Source organism: Mastigoproctus giganteus, chromosome 10 (genome assembly GCF_048544385.1).
Source record: "Mastigoproctus giganteus isolate SK-2022 chromosome 10, ASM4854438v1, whole genome shotgun sequence".
Classification (NCBI taxonomy): Eukaryota; Metazoa; Arthropoda; class Arachnida; order Uropygi; family Thelyphonidae; genus Mastigoproctus; species Mastigoproctus giganteus.
Genome location: NC_143584.1, coordinates 529,545 through 549,744, shown reverse-complemented (window position 1 = coordinate 549,744; position 20,200 = coordinate 529,545). Strand labels below are relative to the sequence as shown.

Sequence of the window (20,200 nt, the reverse complement as noted above, 5' to 3'; positions counted from 1 at the left end):
GCCAAAACAAGACCGCGTTTTGAAGCGCTTATGACTTAAAAACCGTAAAGCTTCTTCGTCTGAGCTGAAAAGAGAATGGGAAGAACATACAGGAGTGGCAGCAAGTGCATAACAGTCATAAGACGCCTCTTCAAAAATGGACTTGTCGTCCTAAGAAGAAGACCCTCCTCACACAAAAAATGAAAAATGCCCGATTAATTTGGTGTGAGGAAGGAGCATGTCAAATGGACCCCCGAGCAGTGGAAGTCAGTTATTTTCTCGGATGAGAAGAAATTCAACCTGCATGGCTCTGATGGGAGACAAACGATTCGCCGTAGACGTTGTGAAGAATATCATCCAGACTGATGTCTAGAGTGAAATTCCCTACCAGCACTCCAAATGATATGGGGGTGCATTTCGTATCACCTGCAGTTTATAAAAGGTTCGTAAATGCCAGTGGATATCTGCCTCTATTGGAAGGCAAATTGCTGTGAACCATTAGAGCAGCGTTTCCCAAACTTTTTTAGTAACGGAACCCTTTTCATCTCACAGGATATTCACGGAACACTTACAAAACACAAGTTTAGCGGGAGCCAAAAAACTGTTGCTAATATTTTATTACATATGACGCACTGTGAATCAAGAGCATTTTTATTTCCAACACATGTAAAGCCGAAATTCAAATATAGTAACTGTCTCATTATACTTTCATTTTGGTCTTTTATTATTTGGTTCCTGTTTTTTCACGTCGGATTTTTCGGTAACAAAAGGCTGCGATTGTTGATCCTCACTTTGAAGTGTGGCAATATTTTATTCGTTTTCATCGACCACAGTTGCACTACTAGAGGTACTTTGCTTCTCGTTTTCAAGTTCCTTTTATCAACCACAAATCCATGGTCACATATTTTAATAATAATATTTCGAAATAATAATTATCAACAAAAATTATACAAGGAATTGAGTTTAGTTATTATATCGGTTCGCTTCCTCCTTTCCTTCAACCCGTGTACTCTAGGCTAAATCGCATACGAATGGCATATTACACTGGTGTACAAAACTTAAGGACCACTACTATTTCTAAAGGTTATAATCACAAAATCTTTACTTAAGGCACCCTTTACTGATGATAGTAGATTCAGTCTCAGCAGCGATTCTGGACGTCAGCTAATCTGGCGAGAGGTTGGCACACGGTTTCAGCCGCAAAAAACACTGAAAGGGATAGATATGGCGGTCGAGGTGTTCTCGTCTGGGGAGGCGTTATCTTGGATGGACGTACATAACTCCAGATACTGGAAGGCGGTACTGTAACCGGTGAACGCTGTTGTATTGAGGTAATCCTTCCCCGTGTGCGTCTATTGTGAAGTGCCATTGGCCCCGAGTTCGTGTTTATGGATGATAACGCCACACCCCATCGCACTGCAGCTGTTGATATGCTTTTGGAAACTGAGGACATTGTTCGTATGGATTGGCCTGCCCGTTGCACGATCTAAATCCCATCTAACACATATGGGACGCTCTGGGGAGACGCCTAGCGGCACGTCCACTACGGAGGACCACCTCTTCCCTTTGTTCCAGCTGAAGATGGCGCTGACAGAGGAAGGGACGAATGTTACCGCAAGAACTTATCAACAAAATTGTTCTAAGTATGGACATCATCATCATCATATTCACACTCATTGCAGCGTTCCTTGAGCAAAGGCTCAACAACGCAATTTAACTATTTACATCGACCTATTTGACCTTCCAAGCCGCAAGGACTCGCCTTACTGCCGGGAAGTTTACCATCCCTAGCCCCGTGGAGGCAGGTCGCTACTACCCTTATTTGCACCATTTTAACAAAACTCTAAGTATGGACAGGAGGTGCAAAACCTGCATCGACATTAGGGGTGGCCATATCTCCTACTGAGGACCGCCTCTTCCCTTTGTTCCATCTTTGGCTGCGCTGCATCTGTATCATGGCAGCCAGCCCTATGTTGCCATTTTTGAATAAAGTCCCTCTGTACCATTTTGTTTCTGTTGTTGTGTCGGGGTTGTTTCCTTCATCATTTCTGTACCTCACGAGGTTCCTTTTCCCATATCCAGGCCACTCCTATGAGAAGCTACAGGTGTAAACCTGACTGGTCCTTAAGTTTTGCACACCAGTGTAGATCACCACTTTGCTACTTTTTCGTAGATGTCATGACCTTTATGCATACTTCTCTGTGCAAAGGCCGCCAAAATAAAGTGTTCCGCGGTCTATTTGATTATTAGTCTATGCCAGTATATTAATAACCGGGAAAAAAAAATGTTAAAAATTATAATGAAATAAAAGTGGTGAACGCTACAAATTTGCAAAATTTATTTATTTTATTTTTTTAATTATTGATTACGATTTTTCACGGAACACTCGTTCACATCTCACGGAACACAGTTTGGGAAACGCTGCATTAGAGACCATTTCAACCTGCCAATAACTGCATCTTTCAGGACGACACTGCTCCTTGTCATCGGGAGGTGAAAAGTGTAAGAAGGCACTTACTTCTGTAGTTGCTTTAGCTTCATTTCTGGATTAGAGGTTCGACAGTAATGTGTTTACGTTTGTTACAGGTGAAAAAATGGTTGGAAGAATGGTTGGTCCATTACAACTGTTAGTTGGCCAGAAAACATCCCGGACCTGAATCCTATATTGCAGGGGTGGCCAACGAGTCGATCGCGGATTTTATTGCAGGGGTGGCCAACGAGTCGATCGCGGATTTTATTTCGGTCGATCACGACGAATTTTAAATGTACAGTCATCCCTCGATTTGTGCACCTTGTGCAATGTAATTTTTGAGATGGTAGATCGCGGCACATTTGAAGGGAAAAAGTAGATCGCATCACAAAAGTTGGCCACTCCTGCTATAGAGAACTGTTGGAATGCAACGTGTGGAATGTGCAGTTGCCAGAAAGAAACCAAAGACCCTTCGTGAACTTCACAATTGGTGTTTGGAACCACGAACTATCAGTTGATTATCTCCAGAAATTGATCTTGTCAATGCCGCGACAGTGTGCTGCTGTCATCAGGGTCAGAGGCGGTCCAACTAAATATTAGTTTGTACCTGGTGAACTTTTCGTTTTTTTTTTTTTTCCATTTAAAATGAAGCAAATTGAAGGCTTCTGATAACATTTCATCCCCGATTGTCTTGTTTACCAAATAAAGGATGAAATGTTCATTTAGGAATATTTTGAGAGCACCTGTCAAGTATTACTTATCTTTGCTTAAACTATAAACAAAAGATAATAGTTCTATTTGTGATGCTAGTCATTAATGTAACATACCATCGCGAAAAAGGGTTAGAAATGTGAAATTCCTTGGTGATGCACTTTCTTTGAACACCAGTGTAATTTGTTTGTTTTGTTGTCGCAATAAAATGAAATTGCAAATGTTCTTTATTAGTTTTTTCTTTAGATAGGGCCCTTGAATTCCATTTTGCCTTGCCCCCCTTGAAGGTATAACGCGCCATTGCCTGCTAGCAATTCAGAAGGATTTCGACACGGAGGGACATCAACTGAGAGCGACGCTTCCATTCAGTGGCATTACAATGCCAGCGAGGAAATGGTCAAGTAGGGCACGCCCATCAGCAGATGAGCTCGTGGACTTATCTGCTCACGCTTTGTTTCTACCGTTTGTAGCTTTGAAAGGATAAATTAAATTATTAGTAGGCTTGGTTGTATGTTCTTAAGATGCGTAACAGCTTCCTTCGCTTCGCTCCCAGATGGAGTTATTGGTGCGCTTGTTTCGTGCATTAAAGAAATATCCTTCCTTCTCATGTTTTGCGATTTTTTGTTTTGTTTTTAAATTACGGTGATTGCGACCGTTATATTTCACTTAACGATATTTTAACGATGTTTAGCGCCGAAATCATAAGCGAGTGTGTTGTGGTTGTCCTCTTCAGATCGAAACAATTCCAGAAATCGAGAGAAAGATAATTAGAGAGATTTATTGAGGTAGTTTGCCCGTGAACAGCCGGACATTACAGTTTATCTTTCATTCATATATTAATGGAATGCAAATTAGACCGCATTATTTTAGGTAAAGTAACTTTTCCCGCGACAACAGATACTTTTTTTATAAATGAGTTTAATCGACGCGGTTGCAGTTCGTCCCTGGCGCTGCTGTAAATTCGTCCATTTTGTATTTTCCTTTCCTTGGAGCAGGGTCAGAAAAAAATTAATCTTCGCTCAAAACTGCGCCCACGTACACTCTCTCAAGTTCCGCTATCAGCTCCTTCTTTTCCTCTTCCGGAAGAAAGCAGTGTCGGGCTGCGTTGAAGTTCTGAAATGAAAGGAAACGCAGTTAAATTAATCCGCTCAAAGAAGTGCTTTTTCTAATCCACAGTTGCGTGCGTTCATTCATTTATTATTACCGCAGTTGCCAAATGTTAGTTCAAATAAAGGGCCATTTTTAATTTGGAACCACCTAGTTTGTCTTTCGTTACCCCCCAATTTTGTGTCACGTCAATAAATTTAACTCCAGAAAATAATAAAAGTTTGCAAAAATTAAAATTATTCGCAATAATCAGCATCCGTTTTTTACTTACAGATTTTTTTTTTTTAACAAGGAGTCGTTAAAATAAGTACTTTGCCAATAATTTCTTAAAGGGTGACAGATTATTTGCAAACGTAGGTGGTTCTTCCTCTACCCCTTCTTCGGTGACTGCAAAAACAGCAGAAACAGACGATCACTAAACCTTGCGCCACACTCGAGTATAAGCCATTCATTTTACTGGTATTGCCACGTGACTGTGACCCGCACTCTGCCACATCGATTCCCCGTGATTTCTAGTTTGAACACACGGCAAAATGCTGTCCAGTTGGAGTGTCTCTGGACGCTCTCCCCATTTGCCTGAAAGTGTCTACAGAACGATTTCCTTTGTGTCATTCCTCATTTTTTTACCACGTTTTCTGCCCGGCACGGAAAAGTCGGAATCATCAATAATGGGGGTTGGTTATGCACGCACGTGACAAAATTTGAGGTGTTCTTTCCCACACACACTACTTGAACACAACTGGGGCCATTTGTTTGACGAAGGGCCAAGTAGTTCCCAAGCCACAATGAAGTCATTCGGCAGCACAGTTGGTAGGATCTCCCCGCACCAGGTGGAAAAGACCTGGGTTTCAAGTCCCGTCGATGACGTCAGGAATATTTATGGGTGTTTTTCACAATGGCTCAGTTAGTCAGTCTCAAATGATGGTAGTTTTCCTAGTAGCGTAGTATTCCCTCCCGGAAACTCGAGATTTTCATCCGGCAAACAGAAAATCGGCCGCAGAACACACGCAATTTACAGACTATACACGGAACAACACGGCCTTCGTCGCCGATGCCCCTAAAACCCAACAACAAAAACGATATTAGTTATATTAAGTGGCTCGCGGGTAAACTGAGTCGTTCTTAAGGGGTGCAAGTTGTATCGTTGTCATCGGAGGGACATTTTGTTCCCCAGACAGAAAACCATAACGCAAAGTAGGTCACTGTCTCGCACGAAGTGTGGGAGTACAAACAGAAAATTAAACTAAAATTAAGTGTGGGAAAGCTGCCGCGCGCTGTAACTTCAAATAACGAAAGCGCCACACAACGTCTGAGGGAGGAAACACATTTACCGCTCTGGTGAGATGAACATTCTGCAGGCCGAAACTCCGAAGCAGGTCGTATTCCATGTCCATCGTGGTTCCCGTGATTAAGGGGTCGTCTCTGCTAATGGAAAAGTTGGCCCCGTCTTCTGCAAACCTGCGATTAAAAAAAAATAAATAAATAATAAAAAATAATAATAAATAAATAAATAAATATAATAATAAATAAATAAATATTTTTTTATTTGATCGATTCGTTCAGTCACAAACATTTCCCGAATAGCGAAGGTAGCGACGATGCGTACGGAGATTAAAACCCGCTTAAATAAAAACTATGAAAGTCCAATTAACGACCACGGTGACCACTGCACGAGGCAACCGTAAGATTGCGCTTGGAACGCAGTGTGGCCAGGTACGGGGACACGCCGAAAAAAGGCATCGATATACACGCCGGGACTTTGAAATTGCGGCACCCCGAAGGAGCGGGAACACAGACGGAATACTTTTAAGTAATGGCAGCCAACGAACACGCCATAAAAGTTGCGGACGCTGATGTGTGAACGCATTTAATCGCACAAAATGGTGCGTTCGATGGTCACGTCAATATAATAACTAGAAATTCTAAGGGTGCCGTTCATTTTTATGTGATCCTACACCCGCGCTAGTCGCGATGGGGCAAAAAGAGAGGGTGGGGACTGCTGTTGAAATGTAGCGCGTTTAATGAAGGTCTCTGCCCCTGTTCCAGCCGTTCCTTCGATGAACTTTTAGAAATTGGACACCTCCTCTAACGAAAAATGATAGTCGTTGACGTAACCCAATAAGCGCAGAGGACAGACTGTCAATAACCAAGTAGTCGTTAGACGCCATCTCTTAAACAGAGGGTTCGTGTATCTACGCCGAATAAACTATCAAACGTAGTAGCAAAGCGAAGAACGAAAAACGGGGCCCTTACAACCGCACCGCGTGGCCGCTGTTATAAAATGCACGCGTTCTCCCGCTACTGTCCGTTTGTCCCGTATGGACGAACCCGAGACTCAGGCAGCGTTCTACTACATTGCTACAAGAAATAAAGTGAACCTGCCCATTCTTCCGTAGCAGAACTGCAGTCTGCGGTTCAATCGGAAATGTGTGGACGCTCGTATTTAAACCCCCGAGTCGACCTTTTCACGCCGAACGGCTCCCTTGAAACCGGACCCGCTAAAACGCAATGTGCGGTGTTACGAGGAACATTCGTGAGGAAGAATAAAGAAAAGAGGGTTTCTTACCTGACGATGGGGTGTTTGGCCACATTCAGCGGAACCGAGCCGGTGAGCAAGCTGGAGTAGGGACACACCTCGAAGTGGACGCCCTCCTTCAAGCATTGGCTGTACACGTGCGCGTCGTCCACGGTGTGGTATCCGTGGCCCACTCGTTCCACATGCATCTCGTGGATGGCGGTGAGGACGTTGTCCGAGGGGCCCGCTTCTCCCGCGTGAGCCGTGCGATGAATACCGAGCTCCTTGGCTTTCTGAAGACAGAAAAATAAATAAAGCGTTCAGTGACACGAGCACAATGTCTTCGTATTTATTTATTTAATAATATCGCGTCACAGCGCTTGATTTCACACATTGTCACACCACAGTAGGGTTGCCAGACACCCTTTATTGCAAAGGACAATCCTCTATTTTAGCCAACCTGTCCTTTATTGAAACGAGCGAGGACGCAATTTGTCCTTTATTTTCATTTTTCAACGCCCGTCCCTCGTAATGGTATTGGCCGATTTCCGCACAGGCGTGGGAGGCGAAATACCGTATTTCTCCATGGATAAGACGTTCCCATGTATAAGATGCACCTTAATTTTGGGGCCCGAAATTTGAAAAAAAATAATGTATTACATAAAGTTATCGAACTCAAGTTTTATTCATCATAAAATTCATACAACTCCTGATAACTTGAATTCAGCACTGTACGAAAATCTTTTCTGAGCCATTTGTGGGCAGAACGTGGTAAAACGAACCTAATATAACGGTAACAAGTGCGAAATAACGAGCGCAAAGACAACAAGCGCGAAAAAGCGGGAAATGCAAGTAAAAAAATCTACAACCACTGTATAAGACGCACCCAGTTTCCAGACCACAAATTTTTCGAAAAAAGGTGCGTCTTATACATAGGGAAATACGGTAATTTGCAAAGCAACAAAAGAGCTTGAGAAGAATGAAACGAGTGCCACGATCTCTTTTATATAACGAATGATGTAAAAAATTCACCGAAGAATCGTCTTGATCAACAATATTTTGGGTATCAAGTTCATCACCATTGTAGTAGTAGTAGTAGTAACAGTAGTCACACGTGATGCAAGAAAGCAAAGCAGCATCAGCCAAAAAAAAAAAAAAAAATCACACCATTCCCTCCAAATGCCTGCCCAGTTCCTCCTTAAATTTATCAATTTCCACAACGACAGATGGAAGTTTGTTCCAGCAATTAACCACTCGCTGGCTAAAGGCAAATTTCCGCACATCTATTCTACATCTCTCCTTTCTTAATTTGAATTTATGCCCTCTTCGGTTCGTAATCTGAACAAGTGGAAGGATCCCATCAGAATTCAGCGTGCTGAACCCATTCAAGGCCTTATACACCTCAATCAGATCACCGCGCAGGTGTCTAGTCTCCAGCCACTGCAATTTGCAGAATTTAAGCCTCTCTTGATAAGAGGATCCCATCATTCCCCTCACCAATCTTGTTGCCCTTCTCTGTACACGCTCAAGCAAATCTACATCCTTCCTAAAATGAGGCCTCCAGACCTGTACGCAGTACTCAAGGCGTGGCATGACCATTGCCTTATACAGAGGGACAATCACCTCCTTTTCCCTGCTAGCAAAATTCCTATATATCATTGACAAAACCCCATGACCTGCCCTAGCAGGCTGTGTGCATTGCTCAGAAAACTTCATATCTGCCTGCACAATTACTCCCAGGTCTTTTTCATTTTCTACCACCTTAAGTGTAGTACCACACAGTTGGTACGTTTCTCTGCGGTTACTTCTACCCATATGCAGTACTTTGCATTTGTCAAGGTTAAACTTCAGTTGCCACTTCTTAGCCCATCTGCCCAAATTATCTAATCCTGTTGCAGTAGCACACTGCCATGACTGTCATTAACAACCCTGCCAACCTTTGTGTCATCTGCAAACTTCGACATTAAGCCTGATATACCTTCATCAATATCATTGATAAATATACAAAACAACAGTGAACCCAACACCGAACCCTGTGGGACTCCACTAATAACATTAGTCCACGAAGAGCAGCACCCATTGATTACCGCCCTCTGTCTTCTCCCACTCAACCATCCTTTTATCCATTGTAGCAACTTACCCTTAATACCATTCTGCTCCAATTAGTACAATAGTCTTCCATGCGCAACAGTGTCAAAAGCTTTCCTGAAATCCAAATATATGATATCAAAATTATTTTTTGCATCCAGTTCCTTTGTAACCACATTATAATATCCTATCAAATTTGTCAGACAAGACTTCCCCTTAACAAAACCATGCTGTGTCTGAGCTATAACTGAAGTCTTGTCTAAATGATCCTGCAATGCATCTTTAACGAGTGACTCCATTATTTTACCCGGAACAGAAGTTAAACTAACTGTTCTGTAATTACTCATGTCACCCTTCGATCCCCCTTTGTGAATTGGGGATACATTTGCACATCTCTAGTCAGTGGGAACCTCCCCTGAGTTCAAGATGTTCTCATAATTATGGCTAAGGGTTTGTTTAGTTGCTTTGCCGCCTCCTTTAATATAACTGGATAGATTCCATCCACCCCAGGTGCTTTTCTTATGTTTAACTTCAACAATTTCTCCTCCACTTTGCTCTCAGTTAATACAAAATCATTAAGCACCCTGCTACAGTTTGATAACCTTCTGCCATTTTGAAACCTTAATAATTCCTCACGTGTGAATGTAGATGCAAAATACTCATTCAGTTTGTTTGCTATCTGAGCACGATCATCAACAGTCGAACCATCGATGTCAAGTGGACCAATCAGATTCATCCCCTTCCTTTTAGAGTTTATATAAGTAAAGAAATCCTTGCTGTTTTTCTTAGCATCTTTTTGCCAAAGATTTCTCGTAATCTGCCTTCGCCTGCCTAACCTCCTTTGTGACCTGATTACAGACTAGCTTATATTTGACATAGGCTTCTGAGTCGCTTGATAATTTATATGCATCCCATGCATTTTTCTTCTCTGTTACGAGTCTCATTAGTTCATTTGATAACATTTAGGCCTAAACCTTGAACAATATTTCTTAGTTGGTATGAAACTTTTAGTAGCATCCACGATTAATTCCTTGAATGCTTCCCACTTAGAATCTACTGTTGGTAACATCATCAGTTGATCCCACTATACAGAATTTAAAAACTGTCTGAGACCACTGTACTTTACGGAAGCAAAAACCCTGTCCTTTACCCCTGATGGTAATTAAATCTTTAAGTAAATCCCACTTCAGTACACTGTGATCACTGCCACCTAGTGGTTCCTTTATCTGCATTCCTTATATCTTTGTGACACCACGTCTCTGCTATCCCAACAATATCCGCCTTTGATGTCTTGACCAACACTTCAAATTCATCAAATTTATTTACTATACTTCTAGCATTGGTATACATGCAAGCATACATGCTCCTATGCCTATTCCTTGTTACCCTAACACATCCCATATACCCAAATATTCCATGATGACTGTCATCCGTCCCTGAAACCCCCAACACCCCTCGCTCCAGGTCGGTTCTTATTTTAATAGAATATTCTGATTCCGAAGCATTTCATAATGCTGCGTTGGAAACAAATTCAATTTTAATGAAAAGAGCCCTTTTTTGAAACTTGGCAAATTAAGCTTTAAAAATGGTTGTTCTAACTACGAGTCATTTGTTGAAGTAGCGGAATATTTTAAATTAATTGAAGTTGGATACGAATGATTTATTTGATGAGGTTTCAGTACTGAAACAAATTCTGAAAGTGAGTCAACCTCTGAAACATTTAAAACGTGTTCGAGTCAGTGGCATTTAATTTTTGAAAAGTGTTCATTTGAAGCTTTAAAATGTTTTCAAGGTCATTTCGTATGTTTTTTAAGTGCCGGGGACTTGGCCAAATTCAGAAAGGACTTTTAGTGCAATGAACTCGAAGTGGGGGATGGGCGAATAGATGTTCGCTTTCACTCCTAAAAAGCGAACTAATGATCCGCTCAATTTTAAAGATATTTGTTTAGATTTTTCTGAGAAAATTAAAAACGATGCCGATGTTCTTAAGGCTGCTCGGAGTAACACAAAATATGTTCAATGACAGTGATTTCCAGCTATTAAACCAGGACGTTTTTCTTTTCTTTTTTTCTTTGTTTTTTTTGTCACCTACCTAAAATTACTTTAGCTTGATGTCAATTAAGACACTAAATTGCATTAAATTATTTGGACCAATTCACGCTTTTTATTTCATCCATGTCGTTCATTATATCAATCCAATCGATATCCTTCCCCGTGGAAAGCCACGGTTCACCATGAAATATTTTAAATTCTAAATTAAATAAAATTTGCAAATATTTATAGTCAATATGAAAACTATCATTTTTAAACCAAAATCTAAAAAATATAAACAAAATGTTTAATTATTAACTAAAAAAATCGTTCAATTTTCCTTTTTTGGGGTGGGAGGGGATAATTAATGCTACCACTCTCCAACCCTCTGGTTGGAGAGTGGTAGCATTAATAAATCTGGCCACCCTACATCACAGTGACAAAGTCACTAGTCTCACGAGGGTGTGCGTCAGTGTGATGTGGTAGTTGTTGGCGCATCGGCTTCTGTGGCCATATTGCACCTCCCAAGGTTTTTGCAGTACTTTGATCCAAGCCCAAGGCGCGAATCGAACCCGCGACCTTTGGGTTGCCGGGCAGGTACTTTACCCACTCGGCTAGCCCGGTCGGCGCGTCAGTGTGAATAACACGAATGCGTACAAATCTAAACTAACAGTCGCTAATAAAAGGGCTGGTAGTCGAGTAAACCACGTAATAAAACGCATCCCAAAAAAAAAAAAAAAACAAGAGCCTAACATAACCTAAGCTGTATGAACTAAAACTGGTGATCGGAAATCATTTTTACCAAGAAAAACAAAGTCGATATTTGTTAACGAATTTCTCTGAATCCTGAAAAAGGCCTCTGAGGTTGGGCAAATTCATATTTTAGCATTAAATCAGCTCACACACCAACCATAAGAATAAGCATTTTACTGTAACTAAAATATTTACAAATTAAAATAAAATATTTACAAAAACTGCTATTATATTAAATTAAATTATAACATTAAAACTGTGATAAAATCCTTGAGATAAAATACGCTAAAATAAACCGGATAAAAACGATAAAAATCTCTGGATCTTTCGGAAGCATCGGCTTCCTTCCTCAGCGGTAACAAAACTTCCTGCAGCACGACCGCATATAACAGGCTCACGGTACGTACTTATACACGAGGTGCAGTCGGCGAATAGTCTGAACTGGAAGCGGAAATAGCTCGGGAACGTGTTAAGCAAAACCGTTCATCCGTACTTAGGATGATAGTTTCAAACAGAGGATGCATACGCATACCTCTGCCCTATTCATAATATTGTGGTCGGATGAACAGATTCGTAGGCTCTCGAGCCATTTACGGTTCCAGAACCCATGCGCTCGATCCACAATAACCGCATCTTCTGGGGAGATTTAATGCTGTTTCTCCCAAGAATGTTCGGCCACAGCAGACTTATTGTAATCAGCGGTTTTTATAGCATTTGCATGCTCCCCCAGACGATAGACGATCCTTGAGCCGTCGTTTTGTCTCGCCCACATAACATCCCCCACAATCCGGGCATTTTATCCTGTATGCTACTCCACTACTCAGGTCCTTTGCTATTGGGTCTTTTACCTGAGACAACACTGTGTGCAACCTCCGCCCTGGAAGGTGCACACAGCGTGTTTTATAACCCCACAAAACTCTAGCAAGATGCTCAGTACGGCTCGGATAGTAAGGAATGTATGCGGTAGCCACAGGAACAAACGGTTCCTGACGGTTGGACTCTATTCCTCTACTAAACCTGGCTATGATCCTCTGGGGTATCCGCATTTTCTAAGGTCTGCTGTGATTCGTCTAATTTCACATTTTTTGTCCTCAGAGGTTGTGCAGTGTGACCCTGCTCTATCTAGTAGAGCTTTCACTACACTAATCTTATTCTTCCCAGCTTGGGCTGAATTATAATGGGTGTACTGGCCTCTGCACATAGGTTTTTTAAACACAGAAGTTTTGAGCCTAGGGCCTATCCTAGAGACCAGTACGTCCAAGAAAGGAAGGGTACCTCCTGTCCATATTTTAGTTACAGCAAATACTTATTCTTATGGTTGGTGTATGAGCTGATTTAATGCTAAAATATGAATTTGCCCAACCTCAGAGGCCTTTTTCAGGATGTCGTTAGCAGCTATGGCCAATTTGTAGTGCAACACGTCCGACAATATCAAAAGTATGGTATAAAAGAGGCCAGACAGAAGCAGCACCTAAGGTTTGTGCATCGATGCAAAACGCATGGACTTATACCATATGGCTTTAGAGTCAAAACACCATTTCAGGATGACCGATTAAAGTGGGTTACTTTGTGTTATCAAAGGAAGGTCATGAACATTTGGATCCGTAAGTTACATGAGGAGTTAAGAGACACTAGGAGGCAAATAGGTATGTACCTGGATGTTATTAGTAGTAGTGTATCTTCCGGACATTTGGCTCTCATTAGAAGATTAGTTTTGGATAAAGTTATAGGATAGCGGACATTTATACATTGAGGCAGATTATGAAGTTTAAAAGGTTGTTGGGAGAAGGTCCAGTACAACGTAGCGATAGAAGTACTCATTTTGTTTACAATTTGAGTAATAGGCAGCTTATTGGAGTGTAAGAGGGAGTTTTAAATTTAGGTCCTAAGTTTACAGTTGTACCTCCTAAACCTCCCATTGCGGAGATAGCAATGGGTATTGAACGGGTCATTAGCAAGCTACCGGAGGCCCTAGCTAATGAGATCCGGGTTAAATCTGCCGTTATTTTGAGCCAGGTAAAGAAAGCATCTCCGAATCTTAACTTTAGTCAAAGAAAAGCCTTGAATGAACTGAGAAGAGACGATGGAATTGTGGTTTTACCTGCGGACAAGGGCAGATCGACGGTTGTCCTAAACAAAGAACACTATCACAAAAAAAGCAATGGACCTTTTACAGAACAATAATACGCATAAAGTTACTCAGAGAAACCCGTTGGCTGGCCTAGAGCGGCGCGTAAATAAACTGGGACAGGATTGGTAAAGGCAGAGAAGATTTCCAGGGAGACCTTTTGGTTCTTACATGCTACTGGATGTCAACTCCCTAGGTTTTATGGACTTCCAAAAACTCATAACACAGAAGTCCCACTCAGACCTATTGTATCATTTATAGGAAGCCCCACATACGCTTTGTCAGGGGTATTTGGCTAAATTGATTTCGCCTATAGTGGGCCAGTCCAACTATGTCATAAAAGACAGTAAAGAATTTGTGAATTTTGTGAAAGATTTGATTGTAAATGAAAACGAGAGCATGATTTCTTTTGATGTGGTGTCACTATTCACATGCATTCCAATTAAACATGGAATATATTGTGTTAGAAAATCTTTGAGTAATGATGTCTCTTTGGGTAATAGATCGCTTTTAAATGTAGAGGATATTGTTCTGGTGTGGAACTTTGTCTGGCCAGCACCACTATGGTGTACCAAGGTGTTATGTACAAACAGGTTCACGGTACAGCCATGGGATCTCCTATTAGCGCCATCGTGGCCAATCTGGCCATGGAGGAGTTAGAGGACAGGGTTTTTAGTGGATGTCAGCTTCCCATAAAGAAATGGAAAAGGTATGTTGATGATACCTTCACCGTGGTCCGGAAGGGGAGAGAGGATGATGCACTCCATTGGCTTAATACCTTCTCCCAATTTATACAATTTACCTCAGAGGTGGAAACAGGAGGTACTCTTCCTTTCTTGGATGTACTGGTCTCTAGGATAGGCCCTAGGCTCAAAACATCTGTGTTTAAAAAACCTATGTGCAGAGGCCAGTACACCCATTATAGTTCAGTACAAGCTGGGCAGCATAAGAATAGTGTAGTGAAAGCTCTACTAGATAGAGCAGGGTCACACTGCACTACCTCTGAGGACAAAAATGTGAAATTAGATGAGTCACAGCAGACCTTACAAAATGCGGATACCCCCAGAGGATCATAGACAGGTTTAGTAGAGGAATAGAGTCTAACCGTCAGGAACCGTTTGTTCCTGTGGCTTCCTTACTATCCGGGCCTTACTGAGCATCTTGCTAGAGTTTTGCGGGGTTATAAAACACGCTGTGTGCAGCTTCCCGGGTGGAGGTTGCACACAGTGTTGTCTCAGGTAAAAGACCCAATAGCAAAGGACCTGAGTAGTGGAGTAGTATACAGGATAAAATGCCCGGATTGTGGGGAATGTTATGTGGGCGAGACAAAACGACGGCCCAAGGATCGTCTGGGGGAGCATGCAAATGCTATGAAACCGCTGATTACAATAAGTCTGCTGTGGCCGAACATTTTTGGGAGAAGCAGCATCAAATCTCCCCAGAGGATGCGGTTATTGTGGATCGAGCGCATGGGTTCTGGAACCGTAAATGGCTCGAGAGCTTACGAATCTGTTCATCCGACCATAATATTATGAATAGGGACAGAGGTATGCGTATGCATCTTCTGTTTGAAAGTATCATCCTAAGTACGGATGATACTTTCAAAAGTATCATTAATACGTTCCCGAGCTATTTCTGCTTCCAGTTCAGACCATGCGCCGACTGCACCTCGTGTGTAAGTACCGCGAGCCTGTTATATATGGACGTTCTGCAGGAAGTTTTGTTACTGCTGAGGAAGGAAGCCGATGCTTCCGAAAGCTCCAGAGGTTTTTATCGCTTTTAATCCGGTTTATTTTAGCGTATTTTATCTCAAGGATTTTATCACAGTTTTAATGTTTTTCATATGTATATAATTTAATTTAATATAATAGCAGTTTCTGTAAATTTTTATTTTAATTTGTAAATATTTTAGTTACAGTAAATACTTATTCTTATGGTTTGTGTACGAGCTGATTTAATGCTAGAATTTCTCTGAATACAATAAAGGACAAGAACAATACGGAGGTGGCGCTGCAGAGAGTTCAGCTGTTTCTTCCAGCTACTCAGTTCAATAGTTCGAAGTGGGTGGGATTGTGGTCGCCATGTTGACAGTTCATTATTGAGTGGATGATTGTCTACGTTATGTTCGTTGAATTGTTCTTCCTGCCCCGATACACCTCGGGTGAGTTTAAAATTTATAACGAAGATTTGATCAGAGTTATTAACTCTGAATTTAATTAAACTGCATGCTTTGCTTCGAACAGAAAGTTTTGAATAAGTTGTTTCAATGACATATGAACATTTTCAATGATCTCATGCGATTGCGAGCATTTCATCATTCGTTTGAAGCTTCATTATCTCATTCAATGTGCTCATTATACTATTCTGAAAAGCAACACTAATTTTCAGTCAGCGTAAAGCAGTGGTGAGCCAATATTATTAGTATTCAAGAAAGTATTAGCGGTGGCAGATGATGCAAGAAAGCAAGCTTATACGGCGTCGGCCAAAAAAGAAATCCTTCCCACATCATCTGTGGATCCCATCTAACAGTTTATCTAGTTCTTCCTAGAATTTATTCAAACTGCCCATAGTCACAAGAACAAATGGTTCTTGTGACTGTGGGCCAATTAATCAACCACACTCTGATCAAACTTCCGCACGCCCAATTCTGCAATCATCGTTCCTGAATTGGAATTAACGCCCCCCTCATGTGTTTGTGGTCTGATCAAGAGGAAGAATCCCACTAGCATTCCGTTTGATCAATCCATTCAAAGCCTTAAACTGCTCAATCAGATCTCCCCACAGATGCCCAGACTCCAGACGCAGTAATCTGTAGAAATGGAGCCTTTTCTGGCAAGGCCACCCTTTTGTTCCTTCCTGACCAATCTCGTTGCCCTTCTCTGGAACTCGAAATCCTTCTTAAAGTAAGGCCTCCAGACATGTAAGCAGCATTCAAGATGCGACATTGTACATGGCCTTATACAATGTGATGATTATCTCCTTATCCCTCCAAGAAAAGTTCCTGAAGATCGTTGAAAAGAGCTTAGGAGCTATCCTGGCTGCCTGTCTGCACTGCTCAGAGACCTTCACATCTGACTGCGCAATTACCCCAAGGTCTTTTTCATTTTCTACCAACCCGTGTGTATGACCACAAAGTTCGTACGTTAATCTTTAATTACTCTTACCCACATGAAGTTTAACATTTGTCAATGTTAAATTTCAATTGCCGTAAATTTTCTAGATTTAATCGAAGTAGCAAACCTTCACTGTCATTAACCGTTCTACCAATCTTTCTATCATCTGCAAACTTAGACATTAACCCTGATTGGCCTTCGTCAATATCATTAAACAATGGGAGACTCCACTAATATTTGTCCACGAAGAGTACTGTCCATTGGTAACTACTGTCTCCCACTCAACTATCCCTTTATTCAGAGTAGCAACTTGTCCTTAATGCCATAATGCTCCAGTTTCTCCAGCAATCTTTTATGTGCAACAATATCAAAAGCCTTTCTGAACCCAAGTGTATGATATCAAAATAATTTTCTGCACCCAGTTCCTTTGTGACCGCATCTTAGTGTTCAGTCAAATTGATCGGACAAGTTCAGTAATAAATCCATGCTGTGACTGCAGTATAATTGCATTCCTGTCCAGATGGTCCTGCATTATTTCTTTATTCAGTGGCTCCATTATTTTCCGTGAAACAGAAGTAAAGCTAAAGGTTTTCAATTATTAATGTCACTTTTTGATCCCACTTTGTTAACTGGGGATACATTAGCACATCTTCGGTCCAAAGGGACCTCTCCTGGATCTTAAGCTGCTCTAATAATTATGACAGGATTTATTTGCCTCCCTTAATATCATTGGATAGATCCCATCCACCTCAAGTACTTTTTTTATGTTTAGCTTCAACAATTTCTCTTCTACTTTCCCCTCAGTTATGACAATAATTTATCTCTCTGTCATATATTTCTGACGTCTCTAAAACCATTTCTAATGTGTGAATGTACGGGCGAAATATACGTTCAGTGTGACAGCAACCCGAGCAGATAATCAAAAGTTAAACCAAGCATATTTGGTGGGCAATGTGATTAATTAATTTTCTTTTAGTGCTTAGAGAAGTAAAGAAGTCTTTGCTGTTTTTCTTTGCATCCTTTGATGCTAAGGATGCAAAGATTTTTCATAATCTGCCTTCGCTTGCCTAACCTCCTTTGTGACTTGATTACAGACTAGTTTATATCTACCATAAACTTCTGTATCGCTTCCCATTTAGACTTTGCTGATGGTAATGTCATCAGTTGGTCCCACTGCACAGAATTTAAAAACTGTCTGAGACCCCTGTAGTCACCTTTACGAAAGCAAAATCTCTTCTCTTTACCTTTAGCAGTAGGTGTTGTCTTTAAGTAAATCCCACAGTGATCATCGCTACACCAGTGGGTTTTTATCAGCAGATTCGTATTGTATGAATAATCACTGCTGATAATCAGATCAAGAGTGTTGCCTCCAGAACCGCTGCTGTAGAAAACAATCAGCCAATAAATCCACAAAAGCATTGCTAGTGTGCGAGTGACTAATCCACAAGTCCCGGTCAAAATCTGGGAATAAGACTTCCTGATTTACTGGCCCTTCTATTTCCCTGTACAGTTGTTCGTTGTACTCTTCAGAGTCGTTAGGCCCAGAGCACACTGCTACTCTCATTTTTGACATAAGAACTTCCCAATGCTTATGTAACTCCAAAAAAACTGAGCGCTACACTGGCCATCCATGCCATCTGGATGTACTTCCTTAGATTTTCTGTTTCTTAACTAACAGCATAACTCCTCCCCTATCTTGTTTGTCGTTTTTTCTGTACACGTTGTACTCCCCGTATTCAAATTCTGTATCGCTTATGTCTGAGTGCCATCACGTCTCCACTGTTCTTACAACGTCTGCATTTGATGTCTTCACCAGCGCCTCAAATTCATCAAATTTATTTACAATGCTCCTAGAAGATACTATACATGCACGTGTTCTTACTCTTATTTACCGTAACACAGTGTTATTCCCCTGTTCCATGACCCACAGCAGTGCCTCAAATCCTGACACCTTGCTTTCCAGGCTGCTGCATGTTCCAGTAGCGGCGCAAGAATTACTTTTACCTCTGCTTTCGGCAGTAAAAGGTAAAGTGCAGCCATTATCAACCCACTGCAGGATGGAAGCCTCCTCAACAATTCATGCTGAGGGAAATGGACCAAAATCTGCCACGCTGTGTTGGCAGATCGATCGTATTCAGCAGTCAGGGGCTTGAACCCAGGTCTACTCAAAGAGCGTATGTTACTGCACTCCCGCTCCTGACAACTCGGCTACGGAGGCCACTTTCGGCAGTAGTTAGTTCTTATTCCGTGTATCCACTCAGGCTAGAATTTTCCTTCCAGCCTATCACTGCCTCGATAACATCAGCAAACATTCCTCCGCACCCTTTCTAGTTGTATGAAATATCGCATTGCGCATCCAGCGAAATTATGATAGTGTTGCATTAGTGTAGAAGACAATGGTCACGCCTAACACACACTCATGAAGATCGAATACACGTCCATTGGTCTGCCGTCGGATAATTTCGCTTTTATCTAATGACAGTGTAGATATTAGAGTTCTCCTCCAACGTGTGAGCTAACAATACACCAGAAGAATGCTAATTTCTTTTGAGGATTGAGATGCGAGGAGGGAGTTAATTTCATGGAGATCCGCTCAAATCAATCGTCAGCAATATGAACTGAGGAAACTAAGAGCAAGCAAAGTCTACTAACGAATAAATAAGACCTCGTGTTGGATTAATTTCCAAAGAATACAAAAATAACAGGGATTCGCTCTCGTGGGTAGCGCAGTTCTTAATAATCACCATCCTTCCCACACTGGGTGGGAAAGACCCGAGTTCGAATCCTGTCAATGAGGCGAGGAATTCTTATGGGTTCTTTTCACAATGTGACTGAGTTGAGAGTCGCAAGTTCCTCCCCTCCCCAAAAAAAAAAAAAAAAAAAAAACCAGGGTTACAACAAGAATTCTGTTTACAGAATTCGGACTTGATCTGCAGCTGACCAACTTGACCAAAGTGCGTTCGGATTTGTTGTTGACTACAAAATTTTTAGTGGCGACTGTTACTCATGCCCGCATCTTGTATTACTCTGAAAAGTCCTAATTCCGATTCGACTTCATTGGTTAAATGCGTTGGTGTTCAAACAAACAGTTTCCCTTCGGTCTCAGATGACAGTTCTCCGAATGAATTATTGGAATCCAATTATCGGATATCAGAAATTTCCAAAATGAAAACATTTCTTCTGTGGAAGAAGTTTAATTCAAGTAGAGCCGTTAAAACAGTCGAAGCTAAGGATCAGTGGTTAGAAAGAGACCAAAGAATTACGAACAAATCTTCTCCGAGGTACTTCCAAGTAATTCCACTGAC

General features: G+C 41.4%; 1 protein-coding gene across 1 annotated transcript in view; it reads right to left on the bottom strand.

The window, feature by feature from the left end:
- Positions 1-3,980: 3,980 nt before the first annotated feature.
- LOC150078607 (adenosine deaminase-like) overlaps positions 3,981-20,200 on the bottom strand; it is a 109,050-nt gene continuing 92,830 nt past the window's right edge. Inside the window, exons 6-8 of the mRNA XM_090383688.1 lie at positions 6,834-7,075; positions 5,599-5,725; positions 3,981-4,273 (exon numbers count right to left, since the gene is read on the bottom strand). Coding sequence (XP_090239814.1) covers positions 4,169-4,273; positions 5,599-5,725; positions 6,834-7,075 — 474 coding nt within the window. The 3' untranslated portion in view covers positions 3,981-4,168. The remainder of the gene's footprint in view (positions 4,274-5,598; positions 5,726-6,833; positions 7,076-20,200) is intronic.